The 19,586-nt window shown below is 44.6% G+C and overlaps 1 protein-coding gene across 2 annotated transcripts; it reads right to left on the reverse strand.

Annotated features, from left to right (window-relative positions):
* Positions 1 to 50: 50 nt before the first annotated feature.
* On the reverse strand, positions 51 to 19,267 carry TSNAXIP1 (translin associated factor X interacting protein 1). Of its 2 annotated transcripts, XM_026719081.2 has the most exons (17): positions 19,183 to 19,267; positions 18,445 to 18,471; positions 17,352 to 17,439; positions 16,170 to 16,270; positions 12,796 to 12,919; positions 11,814 to 11,907; positions 11,415 to 11,611; positions 9,820 to 9,955; positions 8,875 to 9,047; positions 8,377 to 8,536; positions 7,666 to 7,796; positions 6,073 to 6,201; positions 4,692 to 4,853; positions 3,496 to 3,605; positions 3,048 to 3,165; positions 2,431 to 2,537; positions 51 to 1,059 (listed from the first exon to the last, which is right to left on the reverse strand). In XM_026719081.2, exons 1-17 carry the CDS (start codon positions 19,209 to 19,211, stop codon positions 801 to 803), a joined length of 2,145 nt encoding a protein of 714 aa, XP_026574866.2. In that variant the 5' UTR covers positions 19,212 to 19,267; the 3' UTR covers positions 51 to 800. The 2 variants fall into 2 exon arrangements, with proteins under 2 accessions (XP_026574866.2, XP_087796738.1); XM_087940612.1 differs by lacking the exon at positions 17,352 to 17,439 and having other exon boundaries at positions 52 to 1,059; positions 19,183 to 19,250.
* Positions 19,268 to 19,586: the final 319 nt, after the last annotated feature.

A 19,586-nucleotide genomic window follows, 5' to 3' on the forward strand; every position in this document is an offset into this window, starting at 1 on the left:
GAATCCTCTAGCACAAAGCCCTTTGATGTCAGGCATAGGAACACTTATAAGGAGAAGTTTATTTAATAGTTTATTGCATCTTAACATCATTGTTTATATACAATGCATTTTTAAATCACTAATCTGGAAACCATTAATTTTCAAGATTTGGTAAGCTTCCCTTCCTTTTTCAGTGCAAACTGGAGCTTAGAAAAAAAAATACATTGAAATGCCAAGGGAAAAAAGTGGTTATGTTTTTTGGCTTTGTAATTTCATTTCACTACCTCTTCATTTCCTTGGCTGCCCTGGTTTCTGTGTTAGTAATGTAAACTTTTATACACTTTCTAGCCCCCAGCCGAGCTGCAGGTAGTTCAAAAGGGATAAATAAAACACAAAACTTCTGAAGTTGCATAAGGTTTAAATTATTTTAACATCCTGTCATTTTATCATTCCTTCATGGGTTCCAGTGGTTGAATATTTATGGGCACAGAGAAAGGAAATACTGCTATTTTTTTGCAAACAGACCTGAAGCTCTGCCAAATTCACCGTAAATGCTTCCTACACGAGTGGAAATTCGTTACCCAGCCTGAGAAATGGGATGCTCCAAATGAAACGTTTTGCGTGGATTTTCAAAAACATTTTAAAAGCACCTAGAGTGGGTTTTGTAATTATTTTAAGTTTTGTCTAAGCCTAAAGGAATCAACCGGGATCCCAGCTTTCTTCCTGGAGCTCAGGTATCAGCTGCGCTTCTGTTCTCAGTTCTACCTCAACAGATCCTATTATTTCAAGTAATCTCAGAGGGGGAGAGCCAGTGGGCTGAGTCAGATCCCAGAATGATCTGTTTCTTCAGCTGTGTGAGATGGGGACGCGTGCTGGGGCTGCCCCTGAGCCGCTCCTTGCCTGTGGATATCTCCCGTCATAAGCCTCTGCATCAGAAGTTCTACGGGAACGGAGACGGCAGGATCCAGCTGCTCTTTGGGGACTTGGAAGGCGTAAGAGAGGTAAGATTCCAAGGTCTGCTCGGTTAAGCCGTGGTCAATTATGCAGAAAGCTGCCCTCAGGTCATCAGGCCTCACATCTCTGGGAAGAAAAAGAGCAAAAGCCATTGCTGAAAAAAGTATACAAGGTATGTGAACTTATTGTGGAACCTGCATTCTAAATGCATTCTATTTTCCATTTAAAGTTGACACTGCTTGTTCCTCCAAGTTTATTTCACGCGCCCAGGGGTGGGATTCTACCTGGTCAGACTAGTTCTTTAGAACTGGTTATGAATCTGCGCAATTCGGAGAACCGGCAAATTGTACCACTGGATGGCCCCTCCCCTCCCCGTCCGCTCACTCCTTATCTGGCGTACATGACATCAAATTTGCCTGCGTTTGGTAAGTTGCTATTTTTCCCTCCTGACCATCACCTGTTCTGTTGTGTTGGGAGGTTTAGATTACCTTAGAAAACAGGAAATCGTTGGATTTCTTGCTTTCTAGCTAATCTAAAAACAGAGCTGAACCTTCTTTAGGACTGAAGCTTCTATTTTTCAGTGCGGACTCAGGTAGCAGATTGCAGAATGGTAGATCTCTGAGTGATACTGTGATTCTGTGAGCAACTCAATCTGCCTGCCTGCTTTGCCTGGTTTTGGGTAAAAGTTTCTCTTTTTTTTAATAAAAAATTCAATATTTACATAAATATTTATAATATTTACATACAAGCCATGCCCAGCCAGTCACATGACCACTAAGCCACACCCACAAGTTAAGCCACGCCCACAGAACTGGTTGTTAAGAAATTTGAATCCCACTCCTGCACACACACCCAAAACCCCCAGACAATTGAGATATAAAAATGTTGGAAGTCCTCAACTTACAACCCATCCGTTTAATCAGGGTTCAAAGTTACAATGGCACTGAAAAAAGGGACTTAAAAGGACTGGTTTTCTCACACGACCGTTGCAGCATCATCACCATGGTCCCGTGATCAGAGTTTGGATGCTTGACAACTGGGTCGGATTTATGACGGCTGCGGTGTCCTGGGGTCCTTTGGTCTCCTTTTGCAACTCTGACAAGCAAAGTCCATGGGGAAGCCAGATTCGCTTTGCCGCTGCATTGCTAACAACTGCAGTGATCCACTTAGCAACGGTGGCAAGAAAGGTCGTAAAAATAGAGCAAAACCCAGTTCACTGTTTTGCTTGCCAACAGGAATTTTAGGCTCAATTATGATCGTATGTCAAGGACTGCTTGTTACATGTTTAGCTTATTGACTGAACTAATTTTGCCCCTGTCTTTTTTTTCTTCTCCTTTTTTTAACTAGAAACGTCTAAAGATGAAAAATGCCTAGTCTGGATGCAGACAGAGGCTACTTGTAAATGCAAACAGAAGGCAAGTGGACAAGGAGATTACAATGAATCTGAATTTGGATGTACTTAAACCAGTGGGAGTCATGTCCCACTCGCATACTCACACCAAGGTTCCTAGTTCAGCACGTAGATCATTCAGATAGTTCTGTTTCTCGATCATATATTGGTTCCTAAGTTTTGTAATTAGGGGTTCTGTTTTCCCTTCCTCGTCCTGTAAATGAATGGAAGTGCTTTATCAGCGTGTAAGTTCATTGTTGCTATTAAGCATCTCCCTTCTCTCAATATTACAATGAGCTTTGGGTTTTTTCTCACTAAAAGAATACAGAGGACTCACTAGCTGGGTTTACATATTTTGAAAACTAAAGCTTGTTTAACCGTGAAGCTTGTTTACTGAATAAATTACAATAGGCTGGTTTCCTAAAACATGGATATGTGTCTTGTCAATGTGGAGCCCTTTGGCTTACCACCAGGAGGAAAATCCCACATGCTGACGTGAGAAAACTGAACAGTGAAATAATTAGAAGCAATATCATTTTATTTAATGAAATTGTTCTTTGCTCACCCACTATTACAGATTGGTCAAATTTTCCCCCTGCTTAGAAAGCTAAATAATATTTTATATGCTTTCTCAGTGTTGAGTTTTAGAAATCTAATCTTACATATCCCAATCTGTTTCCCCCCATAAATATTGAACTGCTTCTGATCCAATGATCCAACTTACCTCTAAGAATAACAGCTTGTATATAATAGCATTAACATTTGGCCTGAAGCCCGCTGCATCAAGTAACTCCTGAATCTCTTCTTCTGTTTTTAGTGGGAAAGCTGTCCTCAAGGCAAGGCTGTTGCAGGAGAAAGAAAACATATATTAGCTTTGGACATCTGTCTGAAATTGAGGCACAACTTTTTTTTTAAAAAAAAAGGGAGCTAATATTCCTTATGTTAGCTTTTTGAACAAGGGGGACAGACAACTATATTGAAATTCTTTAATATTTGAAATACGTTTCAATATCTGAAATATGTTTCAATATTTGAAATATGTTTCAATATTTGTAATATTAAAGCCCCCAAACATCACTGGGTATCAGTTTAAAATATATGCACATTTTTAGGGCTCCAATTCTGGTTTATTGTCCTGTTGCAGGTGCAGCTAGCTATACAGTGGCTCTTACGTGAATTGCTCCTCTGTCAACTGGCCAGTATTTTCGGTATCGGCAAGAGTTAGTTCTTTTAACAAGTTGTTAAGTTCCAGGAGGTGATAATGATATACTCCCTCATCCACCTGTGAAAGAGGTGGCAGAAACATCAAGATGTAGCAGGGTCACGTTTCCCCCATCCCCCCCTTGAGTCTGGATCATCAGTCCCGCCTTCCTTTGCCAGCAGGGTTCTCCAACCTTAGCAACTTTAAGTCGGGGAGGGACCAGCTCCCAGAATTCCCCAGCTAGCTTTGCTAAGGTTGGAGACTCCTGCTCTCTGGAGAATACCCAAGCAGTGACGTGTTCATTCAAGCATCTTTTAAAGAACCTTCAGGTGTTGAGGAGCTGGACATTGGGAAGCCCCATCAATAGCTAAAGTTTAGCAGGTCAAGCTATTTTTCTCCAGCGATGTGCAGAGTTAGGTGTTGTGGTTTGTGAGCAGCCTGTGCAGACAGAATCTGACAGTAGGGAAGAAAGGGGATCCGTCCGGGAGTCTGGACTGTACTTGGGCTGACCATTATGAAAAAAATCTTGCCTGAACTTGACTACACTGGGAAGGGCAATGAGAGAATAGTAAAGGAGGTCAGCAAAGGAGACCTTAGGAATTTTGGCACGCAATTCTCAGTTCCGGTTATGTAATGCTGTACTACACTTGATGTCAGCTTTGGAAGCCATATGGAGACCCGATGCTCCCACGAGACTGGGAAAGTGGGAGGGGAGAATTTATTGGAGACTATCTAGTTAGACAGAATACCGTTCTTTTTCTGATTCAAGGTCAGGTCGAGTGGCGCGTAGTGAAAGGAAGTCTTAACTTGGGACGGATGGTGATTGGGACATGTGATGCGATGATGGCTTGCAGGGGGATAGATTTTGTAGTTTTTACTTATTGCAAGGAAGCCCGGCACTTTCAGATTCAGGATCCCCCCAGTTGTGCCAGTTTACTATCCAAATAAAAGGAACTTTTGAGAGATGTCTGTCTCGGAGTTCTTGGGTGGAATGGAGTGTTTCCGGAACTTTACTACACCATTCTCAATAAATGGAGCCAAAGATCATTTTTATCCAGAGATTCAAGCTGTGGGCAGTCTGACAGTATCATTGTCCCAAAGAAGCCACCTGTGGAAGGAGCTGATTTGTGGGCTTCTTTGTTATCCTAAGCAACTTAAGATACTCACATTTCCCGTCAGGACATTAAAGAACAAGGCCATCATTTCATTTGACCGAAAGAGCTTGAGGTTTTCATAGACGCTGTAAGTCCAGTCAAAAGCCGCAGCTTCTCCGTATTTTTTCTGAAAGAAGCCTAGGAAGAAATCAGGCAGGCTAGATTGTTTCCCTTTCTGTAAAAGGAAAAAGAAAAAAAAAGCAGAAGAGACACTCAAATTAAAAGCCAAATAGGATATCCTGAAAAATGTAGACTTAGCAATTATATTGGGGTTTAATTTTTAATTCGGTACAGGGGGTCCTCAATCACGACCACAATTGGGAACTGAATTTCTGTGGCTAAGCAACGCGTTGTTAAGGGAGTCAGGCCTGCAGGTCGATTTTTGTTGTTGTTTTGCTACAATGGTCAAGTGAACGACTACAGTGGTTAAGTGAGGATTAAGCAAATCTGTCTTCCCCTGTGAAACCGTTGCTTGTCCGAAGCCGGCTGGCAAGTTTTGCAAACGGCGACCCAACCACGTGACCCCTGGGATGCCGCAACGCATCCATCGAAAACACCTGCCGGTTGCCAAGCGCCCGCATTTTGATCACGTGACCCTGGGGTGGGGGGGATGCTGCCATAGTTACCAGTACGAGGACCGGTCTCACTACTTTATTCAACTTCAAAGAGTCGCTAAACAAAACGCTTATAAGTTGAGGACTGCTTGTAGGAGGGTTTTTATTTTTTTACTGAGCCTGAAGCATGTGGGGAGGGCAGCGAAGGCCCCTCCCTCAACTGTAAAACCCAAGCTCCTCCTCATTGGGCCACAAATAGCGGGGACGGGCTGCCTGAAGCTCCAGTTCGACCCTGGCCTCCCTTATTCTAGGACGCAGGCCCCACAATTCCCTCTTTTCCCCCTGCTAAACTCTCTCTCTTGCTAACACGACCACATCACACAATGCAAGTAAGGACAGTTCATGGTGCTTCGCTTTTAAGGGATACTTGATGTTTACATCCAATTAGATTGGATTCGGTTTACGTCCGGCCTCCTCCACTTTTTGACGTCTGTGGTCCTGTGGGCCTAAACCTTTTCTTCTCGCCTAAAAAAGGGGCCTGCTAGCCTGCCAGAGGAAGGTGGCACAGGAGGAAAATGTACTTTTTTTAAAAAAATTGCAATTTCTTGCTCTGGTTTTCTGTCCTTTTTTTCTGACTCGAGGCAAACTTTCTCTGAGGCCTGCCTTCATTTTACCCCCATATCCATCTTACTGGGAGGAAATCAAGTCACCCAGAGCACCCCATGTTCAGGGGGCTCCTGGATCTGCTCAGGCTAAACCCAGCCCCTCAGCCAGCTACGTTGAGAGAGACTCAGTCACCCCCGGAGGAGGAGGAGAGAGAGAGAGGAAAACCAAAGAGACCTGCTGATCGGATATGATTTTTTCCCTCCATATCTCCCTCAGAAGGGCCACGACTTCCTTCTTGGTCAGCTTCTTGTTTCTAACCAGGCCATCACACCTCAGATACGGGGGGATCCTTTCGCTTCTTCCCTGCGGAGAAAAAGAATTGCCTACTTAGGCAACCACAAAAGCCCACTTAGATCAAGACAAGCCATAAAGCCAACTTGTGGCATTAGGTTGTTATACTGGAGCCCCACAGCTCTCGTACAAAGCTGTGGAAATAATGAGTGCGCTTCAAAGGGCTTGTGGGATCAGGGCATTATAAGGTCAGCCACTCCTGGCTCGGAAGGATGGCCAGGTCCATGATGAGACCATGATGACACCAAGATTTCCCTGTACCTATCCTTCTATCCCCACCAATCCTGTCACAACTGATGAAGCTTCTTAAAAGAGAACAGATAACATAATCAGACTTGGATGGGACTTTGTAGGTCATCTAGTCCAACCTCCCACCCAAGCGGGAGACCCTACACCATTTCTGACAAATGGCAGTCTAATCTCTTCTTGAAAGTCTCAAGTGATGGCGCTCCCACAACCTCCGAAGGCAGGTTGATTGTTCTCCCTGTCAGAAAGTTTCTCCTTATTTCCAGGTTGAATCTCTCCTTGTTCAGTTTCCATCCATTGTTCCTTGTCTGGCCTTCGGGTGCTTTAGAAAATAGCTTGACCCCTTCCTCCTCTCTGGGGCAGCCCCTCAAATATTGGAAGACTGCTCTCCTGTCTCCCCTGGTCCTTCTCTTTACTAGGCTAGCCAGGCCCAGTTTCTGCAACCATTCTTCATTTGTTTTAGTCTCCAGTCCCCAGGTTGCTGCTCTCTGTACTTTTTCTAGAGTCTCAACGTCTTTTTTATAATGTGGTGACCAAAACTGGATGCAGGTGTGGTCTTACTAAGGCTTTATAGAGTGGTATTAGTACCTCCCTTGATCTCAATTGTATCCCTCTGTTAATGCAACCCAGAAGCAAAACATCTTCCTCAAAAAAACAGTCCGGTTGCCTTTTGAAAAAAGCACCTTTGAGACAACTCTGACCAGGATGACTGAGAATCCCCACGGACATTTCCCACAACGTGCTAATCACCAAGTGCATTTCAGCCAAGCTTGGAATGTTTTGCAAAGCTATTTCTAATTTGCTAGAGTTAAAAAAAAACAACACATTTCTTTTAACTGGAATAAATTTCCTTCCTGATTTCCCTTCCTGGAAGACCAAGAAGAAGAAGAAATCTTTAAATTAGGAGTTCTTAATGCTCTCTGAGCTTAGTTGTTTAATTGCAGACATTTCATTATCCAAACTGAGGTAACATCAATCGTGCTAGCTCTGATGATGCTACCTAGTCGGGACAAGGAAATACCTGCAAGGAAACAACCCAGCTCAGAGAGCACCAAGGACCCCTCCTTTCAGCCCTGAGCTACAAATATTCTCCTTTATACAATCTCTAAATTGTTGGGATCAGACCAGGCTCTTTGGGGAAGTGAACTTCAGACACACACACACACACCCATCAATTTCTATCTGCTGTTGTGGGGGGAGTGACAGGAGGACTTGGAAGCTCAACCATACCCGCCCAGTGAAGGTGTCGCGCTCCCTCAGGAGACCCGCGCCGATTTCCTCCAAAAGCACATCGACTAGCTGGTCGCTTGTTTTGCCAACCGACAAGCTGCTCCAGCGCTCATTTCCACCAAGAACCACGTCTGCAAGGAAGAGGAAGATAGTATCAGGCAGAGTGTCATGCCCCTGTTGGAGTCTGACTCCCAGGGAGAGGAGGAACAGCCGACGAGGAGGGGGATTGTCGCTCCGGAGGTGGTGGAGGAACCTGGGGAAGCGCACAGGCCGGCTGGGCAGTCAGAGGAAGACCCAGGCCCATCCCCTCTTCATCTTAGGGCACGCAGGGAGGCCGCCTCCTCTCTCATAAGCCAAGTTGTTTCCTTCTCCGTTCCTCCCTGCGTGTCCTGGGGTGCAGAGGGGACGGGCCTGGTTCTTCCTCTGACTGCCCAGCCGGCCTGTGCCCTTTCCCAGTTTCCTCCACAACCTATGGAGCCACATCTCCTGTTCCTCCTCTCCCTCGGAGTCCGACTCTAACAAGGGCATGACAACCAGCGTGTTCACTCCTAATAAATCTTCTTTGAACTCAGGGATATGGCTAGAGACTCATGATTTGAATGGGGGTGGATGCTGGAGCCCTGACAGCGCTGTTGTCACTTCGAACGGTCACTAAACGAACGGCTGTAAGTTGAGGACTACCTGTGCAACGTCGGCTGTACTAAATTATACCTCCACATTTGTTCCAGTCAGGGCGCGGTGTGGACGTCCGCTGGACATTGATGAGGTCATTGAAGTAGCGGTCTCGGTCGTCGGCCACTTGTTTGTGTATATCCAACATTATCTCATATTCGTCACGAAGGTCATTGAAGTCTTTTTGAAGAGTTGACAACTGAAAGGGTAAGAGGAAGAAAGGATGAGGATGAGCACAAGATCTGAAGTTCTGGGTGAGTGATCTTCTGGACCAGGGAGGTGGAAAAAGAATTAAAATATCTCCCGGGAAGATTGTTAAAATCGGAAAATGGAGAAGAGAACTACAAAGTCTGATCAGGCGTAAATAGAATTAGAAGAATCTCTTCCTACAAAAAAAAAAGAGATAGATTGGCTGATTTCTAGTTAAGTTCTACTCTATCCCTATAGAGATAGAATGGAGAGGAGAGGAGGACAGCCAATACTGGATCTCCTCCTCCATAATGGGGAATTTGCCAATTTTCCTTCTTCTTTAGGCACCTTATTAGCCAAGTCATTGTATTTTTGCTCCTGAAGTTCGAAGTCTCTTCTGGGCACAACATCTCCATAGTTTGCCTGCATGGTGTTCAGGTCCACTTGAGCTTTGGTGAGGTCCTGGCGGGCTACCCTCAGTGCCACCTTCAGCTTCACGGTGTCCTCCTCCAGAACATCCTCTAGAAGAGAAGAAAGAAGTCCAAGGAAGGTCCAAGGGACACTCGGAAAAAATCACACATCATTGGGAGAACCTTGAACTTTCAGATCACTAAGGAGGAAGAAAAAAAAAAATCCACTGGCAATCGGTCAGAAGTTGAGGACGGGGGAGAATGGACAAGCCAAGATCTAGACCAGACACTGCATGAAAGCACATTAAAAAACAAACAAACCCCAATGTAAATTAGTGCTAGGGTTCCAATGAGCGTGATTGCAACTGGGTGAGCTTGCTGATGGTCAACCCAGCGTCCCAACCTGCTTCTTGGCAGAGTTGAGGAACTCGTGTGGGTGTGTCAAACTCAAGGCCCATGGGCCAAATCTGGCCCAAGGGATGCTTAAATCTGGCCCATGGGGCCAGCATGACAATAATAAAGGACTGGCCTGCGGTGCCTCTGGCAGCCAAAACAGGGCACGGCGGCGGGGGGGGCAGGGGGTCTCCGCATGGCCCCTGCACAGCCTGTTTTTGGCCCGGGTGGCCCCCAGGTGGCCCCTGCGCAGCCTGTTTTGGCCAGCAAAGTGCTGCAGGAGGCTGTGCAGGCCAAAAATGGACCGTGCAGCAACTGGGCATGTCCCCACCCACCCCCACCCCCCATTTTGGCTTGCAGGGGGCTTCAGGAGGTGTCCATCCTGTCTCCCCGCCCCCAGAGGAGAACTACAACGCTGTTCCGGCCCCCGAGGAAATATCCAGTTTGACACCCCTGAACGAGTGGGAGAAATTGGAGCTCTTCCTTCTACCTTGCTCCATGGTGAGCCTCATTTCTTCCTTCTGGCGGTACATTTCGTTGAGGTCCAAGAGTAATAGCTTGCGGGCATCGCACTCGTTGAGGTAACGCAGGTATTCCTCGGCCACTGTCTTTCGCAATTTAGCCACCTGTACAAGGGAAGAAGAGCGGGAGATGGAGGGAGGCCTGCCATGCCCCTGTTGGAGACGGACTCTGAGGAAGAGGAGGAACAGCCAACAGGGAGGGGAAGTGTTGTGGAGGAGGCTGGGGAAGGGCAGAGGCCGGATGAGAGGAGGATCCAGGCCCATCCCCTCTCCATCCCAGGGCACACAGGGAGGAGAGAATAAGGGAGAGACTTGGTCTACTCGGGAGGAGAGGGCCTTGATCCTCCTCATGGGTTGCAGCTGTGAGCTCTGTCTAAGAGTTTGAAACTGTGTGTTCACAGAAGCTGGAGTCAAATTAATGCTCACCTACAACCGTTGCAGCATCTCCATCGCCACATCGGATGCTTGGCAACTGACTCATGTTTATGACGGTTGCAGGGTCCCAGGGTCATGTGGTCCACCTTTTGAGACCTTCCGATCAGTCAAGTCAACGGGGAAGTCAGATTCATGTACTACCCGTGTTGCTAACTTAACAACCGCAGTGAATCACTTAACAACGGTGGCAAAAATAAAGTTGTAAAATGGGGCAAAACTCCCTTAACAACTGTCTTTCTTAGCAACAGAAATTTGGGGCTCAATTGTTGTTGTAAGTTGAGGTGTCAGGCTTGGAAGCCATTTTTTTACTTGGAAGCTTTGAGGCTGCCACATTCCGTGCCTGGGAATCTGTCTGGGAGCGGGGATTTCATAATGAGGTAGAAGACTAGACACAACAACGTTTTTTCTCAGAGAGTCAAGGACATGTTTCCCTGCACCTGGATGCGGGGGATGTCTTCAGTTGAGATGAAGATTTGATTGGGCCATTTGATGGACTGATAGGTACAGGGGATGGATCTTTGATTTCTCTTTTGGGAAGGGAAAACACAAAATTCTCAGATTTGGGTTTTCCCAGATACGCCAATATGACAATTCCAATAAAATGGAACTTTGAGGAAATGTCTGCCTTGGAGTTTATTGGTTTGGAGTTGGTTAGTTGGAACGCTGACATTAACCCGAAGCTGAGAGTTTCGGGTTTTACCTGTATGGGATAAATGCTGATAAACAGCCTATATTTTACACTGCATTTGCCCATTAGACAAACTCAGCCATTTGCAATTTTGGTCTGCTTTGGAGGACCCTAAATATTCTATAATACTCTACCTCAAGAACATGCTTTCTTCTGTTAGCTATAATGAAAAAAAGCTGCACTCTGTCTTAAGAGCCGATAATTAGACACAAACCTGATTTCTCTCTGCCTGATCATTACAATCACATATTCCACGTGAATTACTCCATGTGCCTCTCTTCTTATCCTGCTTTTCTTTTAACAAAGTCAATAATGGAGACCTGGGGAAGGCAGCCAGAAATGTTTTGAAAAGGTGCAATTGTGCTAGCAGAGATGCTACAATCCAATTTTTTGGGGGGGCCCAGGTGATTAAAAGATGAATAGGGTAAGGAAAAGACTTGCCTGGGTCTCTAGCGAACATTTTTCCTCTTTCATTTTGTCAATCAGCTTCAGCAGATAAAGCCGCTCGTCCTTCAATTTTGCTATTTCAATTTTCTCCTGCTGTTGAAAAGCCAGGATTTGTTGAGTACATTGATCGGAGGCTGTGACCAGAACCCCGTTCACTGATTCCAGAGTGCAGATCTTTTCCTGCAGGTGGGCTAGAAGTAGACAGAGATGCATCTCTGAGTTACTAAAAGACACAAAGACCTGTGGATTATGTGGCCTTTTAAGAGCGCTGGGTTGAAAATGATCTTAATCTCTGTCTCCTACTGCTATGGAATCTGCTCAGAACCTCCTGTGAAAATTAGCCAGTTCAATATCACTGTAACGTTTCCTGAGGTGATGTCATAGCACTCTCACCTATAGTTGATTCATACTCTCTCTTGATGGAAGCCAACAAAGGTTTGTAAGTCTTGAATTCTTCCATGAAACATTCAAATACTTCTCTATAAGGCTAAAAATAGGGAGGGGGGAAGAGAGAGAGAAATAAAAAAAATACATGCTGGCTGGGGAATTCTAGAAGTTGACACCCACACATCTTAAAACTGCAAAGTTTGAGAAACTGTGTTTTTCTATTCACCACCACAGCGGGGTTCTGGATCTGCCTCTTCTGCCTTTAAAGAGATTCTTGGTGGACTTAAATAAATAAAGCTTTCTAATAGGGATAGGTATTGCACTGAAAGGCAGGTTGATGTAATGATTGAAGTGCTGGCCCAGAAACCAGGAGAGTGTGAGTTCTAGTCCTGCCTTAGGCATGGAAGCCAATTGGGTGAATTTGGGCCAATCACCAGGAGATGGTGAGTTCTAGTCCCACTTTAGGCATGAAAGCCGGCGTACTTTGGGCCAGTCACTCTATCACACCCCAATCAAACGGGGAAAATAGGAAGAGGGAGGTGTATTACGTATGTTCATCACCTTGAGTTATTTATAATTATAAAGGTGGGATTTTTATAAAGGTGGGATAAAAATAATAAAGAAATGCATTTGGTCTCTAGGAGCTTGAATTTGTGTTTTGGGGAGGCAAGGCCAGCGATTCAGAGGGTCATGTGGCCATGTCCTAGCCATAAAAAAGCTTGAATTTCTATTATTACTATTTTAGTTTCCTCCTTTCCTGGTCAAGGAGGAGACTTTATTTTCTTGGCTTTTACATGTTTTAAAACCAAAGAATTAAAAACATTCTTACAGCATGCCTTCTGGTTTTTATACATAACTCAGAAAAGCAAAAAAAAAAAGAAGAAGCCGCGCTTATGTTTAGCAGCTACGGTCAAAGATATTCCATAAACCAATTGTGGATCCCTGAGCCCCAAGGCTTAAAGTTTTCTACATTCCCTGCTTCTCAAACCTGGAGCTTAAGTTCTTGAACTTTTCCTTTGGTCAGGTCAAGGGCTTGCAACTCTGCCCGCAAATAGGATTCCAGCTCTTCCAGGTAACGTGGCTTTGAAATCGGCATGAGAGGTTTGCTGGTGCTGAAAGGCAGAATATTAGCATTTTGATGGGCTGTTAAATCATTGGTTGCCCCCCCGAACACCACTGGATGACATCGCCAGGTCTCGTTGTTTCAGCAGAGTAAGGAAGACCGTCACTAGTTACTCGTATAAAGAGCGTTTTCTATATGATTTATGTGGTGTTGTATTTCCATTATGGAGAGCACCAGCAGGAGCAAAATCAATTTCATTGTATATATGTACAATGACAATGACAAACGGCACCAAACTTGATGGCAGGAAATACGACTTCAGCAACAGAGTGGTCAATGTCTGGAATACTCTACCTGACTCTGTGGTTTCTTCCCCAAACCCCAAAAACTTTAACCTTAGACTGTCTCCTATTGACCTCACGCCTTTCCTAAGAGGTCTGTAGGGAGCGTGCAATAAGCGCACCAACGTGCCTACAGTCCCTGTCCTATTGTTTCTTTTATTTTTCTTATATGTACCCATTTCATGTATTCATAACCATGTTTATACTTATACCTGTTATCTAATAATTGCTTGACAAAATAAAATAAAATAAATAAAAAATAAAATAAATAAAGGTTATTATTATTATATTACATTTTGACGAGGTTGAACATTCAAGACGCTGCTGCCACAATGACAAACACCACTTATGGAAAGGTAATCAACAAAGCTCTTCCAGCCAGATGTAGCAGTCGAAAGTCAAACACTCAAAGCAAAGTCAAGTCCGCCTTCTAGATAGCGAGGACGGCTGGTTTGAAAGAGGGGTAAAAGGGGCCATTTATTGTTAACGTTGAGCAGCCCTCTCTCAACCAAGGGGCAAGGATTAAGACCCCACCGATCTCCAACACAACCCTTTTAGCAGTTCCAAGAAGATTCCACAACCAATTGCACCCTGATTTAGGTGACCCCTGAGGGCACAGATTAACTCCCAAGTGGCCTCAAGAGCAGAAGTGGTATTTGGCAGGTTCAGACCAGTTCTGGAGAACTGGTAGCGGAAATTTTGAGTAGTTCAAAGAAACAGCCAATACCACCTCTGAATGGCCCCGCCCCCATCTATTCTCCGCCTCCCAAGTCCCAGCTGATTGGCTGGGTCTCCTTTGGTTGCACAGGAGAACGGAGCTGGAAAGCAGGTTTGTGGGATGGGGAGGGAAGGGAGATTTTGCAGGATCCTTCCCCTGCCACGCCCACCAAGCCACGCCCACAGAACCAGTAGTAAAAAAATTTGAATCCCACCACTGCTCAAGAGCCCTCAGAGAGAGTGCTAATGACCAGATGACTGCAAAGAAATACAATCCTTTCATTCCACCTCTTTCCATCCTGTCGAGACAAATCCTTCCATAGCTGACACCATCCCGCCAGAACCGATGAAACCTCTTGGGATGAGAAGCAAAACACCTGCTTGTTTCCTCAAGGGAAAAACAAAACAGTCTAGTTGCCTTTTGAAAAAGCACCTTTGAGCCAAAGTCTCTTTCTAGAGAAGAATTCCAACTGGGACAATTCTCAGTATCGTGTGACGTGAAGTTTTGTCCATAACGTCCGAGGTGGAGCCAAAACTGCCGTTCCAATTTTTCTGTAATGTGGTGGCAGGGTCAGATGTTTAAAATACATGGGGGAGTAATTCCAATTAACATTGGATTTAAGCATCCCATTTTTGTTGCTTTTCGTCCTGGGCTCACCATATGGAGGATTGTAGGTCTCAAAAATGCTACACCCTACTTTGCACCCTATATTGTGCTTTTCACAGCCTCTTACGACAGAGCACAACGCGTTAGGAATTTAAACACCTGTTTTTAAAGCAATGCCTCGGGAGCTGCAAAATTACTATTTCGAAGCCTCTAGGCTCACAAGCAGTAGGGCAGGGAATGTGAATAGGAATAGTGTAGTATTTCAGGACAGGCTTGTTTAGTCCAATATTTTCTATTCATATTGGAAGACATTGCGAATATTTTTCCTCCAGACATCTTCTTTCCTGATCTAGTAGATTCCCAACCTGATATGTAAACATCGGTTGGCAGCTGTTCCACTTTTAGTAAAAAGAAGGCAGAGAGATGGTTTAAATGAAAATCAAGAAATCAATAGGGTTTAATAAATCTTGCTTTAAAAAGCCTTCCAACAATCTTGCTTGGAAGGAATCACTTTGGGTTGGAGGCAGCTGCCCATGTGCCTGACAGTAAGTATTTCTTACAAGATGGGATGCCAGGCATTCTTCCCTTGTAAATGCAGCAACTGCCCTACTATAGACTTACAACATCTTGCCCCGTTAGCAGAGAATCTGCCTCTTCTGAACAGATGGTGGAGAGATCAAGCCACGTTTTGTCAACCAGCAAATGTCACTTTGGAGCATGAAATCTCTTTTTCATACCCTTATTAAAGAAATTGTAAGAAAATTAAAAGAATAAAGGTGGTCCTTGACTTACAACCGTTCCCTTAGTGACCGGTCAAAGTTACAACGGCACTGAAAAAAGAGACTTGTGACTTTTTTCACACTTATGACCACTGCAGCGCCCCCCCCCAAGTCATGTGATCAAAATGCAGATGCTTAGCAGCTGATTCATATTTATGACGGTTCCAGTGTCCCGGGGTCATGGGGTATCCTTTTGCAACCTTCTGGCAAGCAAAATCAATGGGGGAAGCCAGATTCACTTAACAACGGTGTTACTAACTTAACAATGATTCACTTAACAACAGTGGCAAGAAAGGTCGTAAAATGGGGCAAAACTCACTTAAATGTCTCGGTTAGCAACAGAAATTTTGAGCTAAATTGTGGTCGTAAATCAAGATTACTTGTAGACATCTTAACTAAAGGAAAATCATAAATAGAAGAAGAAAAGGTTTAGATTCCAATCTTCTTAACAGTGATTAATGCATTTCTATTTTAAATCATAAGTGGGGTTTTTTTTTCTTCCTTCAGCAAAAAGCCCATAAGGGGCTTTCGATCACTAATGAATGGAATTATTTCCCTTTCCCTAATCAGACAAGTTCATTTTCCGATCCAGAGCCTTTCCAACGTTTGTGCCTATAACAATGTTACAGCAGTTATTATATACAAAAATAACGTTCTGCAGCTCTTTTCTCATTGACTCTCCATTATGTCCAGCAAACAAAAAACCAAAAAAACAACAACAACCCCTTTTCTGTTGAATGTTGATGTTTAAAAATCTTTATATCACTATATTTATTTGAACCCCAAATTTTCCCGGATGTTTTTTTTTTTTTTAACTCCAGAAGCTAAACATCTCAATGCCGTATCCAGACCTACCTTTGCCAACCAGGGAGAGAGCACGGTTTTCGGTTCTGAAGGATCCCTTGCCCTGGTTCATAGGCTGGCCAGGTGGACAAATGGCTGCTACTTGAATGTACCTAAGGAGGATGAAAATAAGCCAGTTGCTTTCCTCACCATAAAAGCACTATGAAGCGGTATATAAGTCTAAGGACTATTGCTGTCTTCTTTCAGTGGCAGAATCTTTCTTTCAGCGTTGGCAACAGGACGCTATTTTCCATTGTACCTCAAAGACAACAGATTAAGGGAGGGTGGATAGAATGGTCCACTTTAGTGTTTCTCTGCCTCTTAGCTTTAAGATGTGTAATGTGGACATCAACTCTCAAAATTCCTCAGCCAGTCACGTTGGATGGGATCTTCTGAGAGCTGAAGTCCACGCATCTTAAAATTGACAAGGTTGAGAAAAACCGGTCTACTCCAACATTTGCTACTGCCTCCCAGCATATGCAGTTGAAAAGGGCACCCTCATTTTTTTTATCATGGTAGAGGTTTTCCTGTATGATGCTCAAGATTACTAGGTGATTTCCAAGACCTGAGTATCTGATGCCGAAACCTACTAGTTTAGGCCACAAAATTACACAAACAGATGTGGCACCGCAGAAAAACAATTACTACCAACTGCCTTCCATGGAGGACCTGTATTCTGCATGAGTCAAAAAGAGGGCTGTGGAAATATGTACAGACCCCTCACATCCTGGACATAAACCGTTTCAACTCCTTCCCTCAAAATGACGCTATAGAGCCCTGCACACCAGAACAACTAGACAAAAGGACAGTTTTTTCCCAAAAGCCATCCCTCTGCTAAACAAATAATTCCCTCAACACTGTCCAACTATTTACTAAGTCTGCCCTACTATTGCTATTATTCCCATCACTCCTTATCACCCATCCCCTCCCACCTGTGACTGTATGTCTGTAACTTTGTCACTTGTATCCTTACGATCTATATTGACTGTTTCCTGGAATGATTTGATTGCTTATTGTACCCTATGACTATTATTAAGTGTTGTACCTGATAATTCTTGACGAATGTATCTTTTATTTTATGTATACTGAGACCATTTGCACCAAGACAAATTCCTTGTGTGTCCAACTACACTTAGTCAATAAAGAATTCAATTCAATTCTATAAGATGGACTAGCTGAGGCAGAGCTACTCACCACATATTTCTGTTTTTTCTGAGATGAGATCTTCACAACAGGCAAGTTTTTACCAATTATACTTTGAGAAGATCGATGAAATGAGACCCTGAGGTACAACAAGAAACTGGAGCTGGAGAACTCAAGATCAAAGGGAGGCCGAGTTACACAGACTCAGTTCACACCACTCCCAGTTCACACCACTCTTTTCACTGCCCAAATTCTCAGAGACAACTGATAGTCCACGACTTACAACGGTTTATTTCATGACTGTTCAAAGTTACGTCACTGGAAAAGTGAGTTATGACCGTTTTTCACACTTCGACCATTTCTCAAAATTCAGCCGCTTGGCAATTGATTCATACTTATGATGCATCCCAGGGTCATGTGACCGTCTTTTGCGACCTTCTGACAAGCAAAGTCAATGGGGAAACCAGATTCATTTAGCAAACTTAACAAAGCACTGATTCACTTAACAACCGTGCCAAGGCAGATCATAAAATAGGGCAAAATTCATTTAACAACTATCTCGCTTAGGAGTAGAAATTTTGGACTCTATTGTAGTCATAAGTCGAGGACTACCTGCACAAGGTGACCCAAGTTTATCCCCACTGTCGCTGACATGCCTTTTTAATTTCCAATATTCTCTAACCAACAGAGCTGATGCACACAGGTTTCTGTGCTTAGCAACATGAACTGCCTTTCATACAATCCTTCTTACCCATATTGGCAGGTTTTTTAAAAAATATAAATTTCCTTATGTTTTTTCTCATATTGACGAAAGGCCTTAACATGCAAATAGTTTATACACAAAAAAATGTATATAATTCAATTTCCATTAAAATTGCTTTTATATATATATATTTATATTTATATTTTCCCAAGTGCTGATTTTTTATAGACTAGAACAGATGTTAGCAGGTTCAATTCATTCTATGTTGCAGCAGAAACGGTTTCAAGAGGTTTGAAATCCATTCCTAAGATTGCTTTTCTGCACCTGAATCTCCGAATGAGCTAGGCAACCACTCCCATTGTCACCAATCCACGCAGCCAACTGTTATACTTTGATAATTATGGAAATTAAGAGGGTAAATATAGAATTCATTGCAGTTACCTTTTATCAGCTTCTAGATTGCCAGACCTAGAATATTAAGAGAGAGAGGTACATAGGTTAATTTCCCCAGGAACTTTATTTTTAAAAGCTCCAATTCAACAATGCAAACTATGCAAAGAAGGGCTCTTTAATTATGCCTACCCCCCACCCCCCAAAAACCCGATCATCAGCAACCGGTAGCAGCCCATCCACTCTTAAGAAGAGACTGGACTGCCATTTGTCAGAAATGGTGTAGGGTCTCCTGCTTGGGAGAGGGGTTGGACTAGATGACCTACAAGAACCCTTCCAAAATCCCTGTTAATCTGTAATCAGGCATCTCCACTACCTGCAATTCGAATTACCCGCAGAAATCAGACCAACTAGGTGGGCGGGGCGACTTTTTTCCGACAGCCAATCAGGGACGTGATACCTGCGGCGGCCCCGCCCACGAGGCGGACCATGCAGAGACGTCGAGGAAGGAGGCGCTTGCGCAGTGAGGTCACCGTAGGGGCGGGGCTCGCATAACCCATCCTGGCTGGCTGGAAGCATAAAAAGGCGGCTTCCCGCCCTTCCCAGACTGTCGGGAGTTGTAGTTCAGCGTCGCCGTCAGGTTCACCACAGCGCTTACAAAGCCAAGGCCTGCAAGGACCGACCGCTGAAGGAAACCCGCCTCTTCGGCGTGACAAGCTTCCCAACCCGGACGGGGGCCTTATATTGCCTACTTTCCTCACTTCAAGCGCCATTCCGAAGTGGACTCACCCGATAAAAACGGAGGGGCGGGCCTCCATGGCCGCGGAGACGGGAACAGCCGCGGAGGCTGTTGACGGAGAGGTCGCCACGGCAACAGGCTCCGCCCCTCGACGCTTTGAGCGAGGCTGCCTCGCCCTCTAGTGGCGTCCCGCGGTAGCGCGCGGGGCAGTTATTCACCGGGGGGGCTTTTTTTCAGCGAGAGGGGGCTTGGGATGCTTGCGCGGGGGGAGGAAGGAGGGGAGGGGAGGGAGGTGGGGGCGCTAGGAACCTTAACTGGCCGTGTTTCGAGGAAGGCTTCCAGGCCAATGTGCGCAACTTGCAAAACCACCGGATTCTCCAATTTTCTTACATTTCTTACATTCTTGCGTCTGCAAATGCAGCTTTGCAAGGAGGGAGAGGCCGTTTAAACAGGC

This window comes from Pseudonaja textilis, chromosome 11, assembly GCF_049901715.1.
Source record: "Pseudonaja textilis isolate UNSWEBS1 chromosome 11, rPseTex1.2, whole genome shotgun sequence".
In the NCBI taxonomy this organism is placed as follows: domain Eukaryota; kingdom Metazoa; phylum Chordata; class Lepidosauria; order Squamata; family Elapidae; genus Pseudonaja; species Pseudonaja textilis.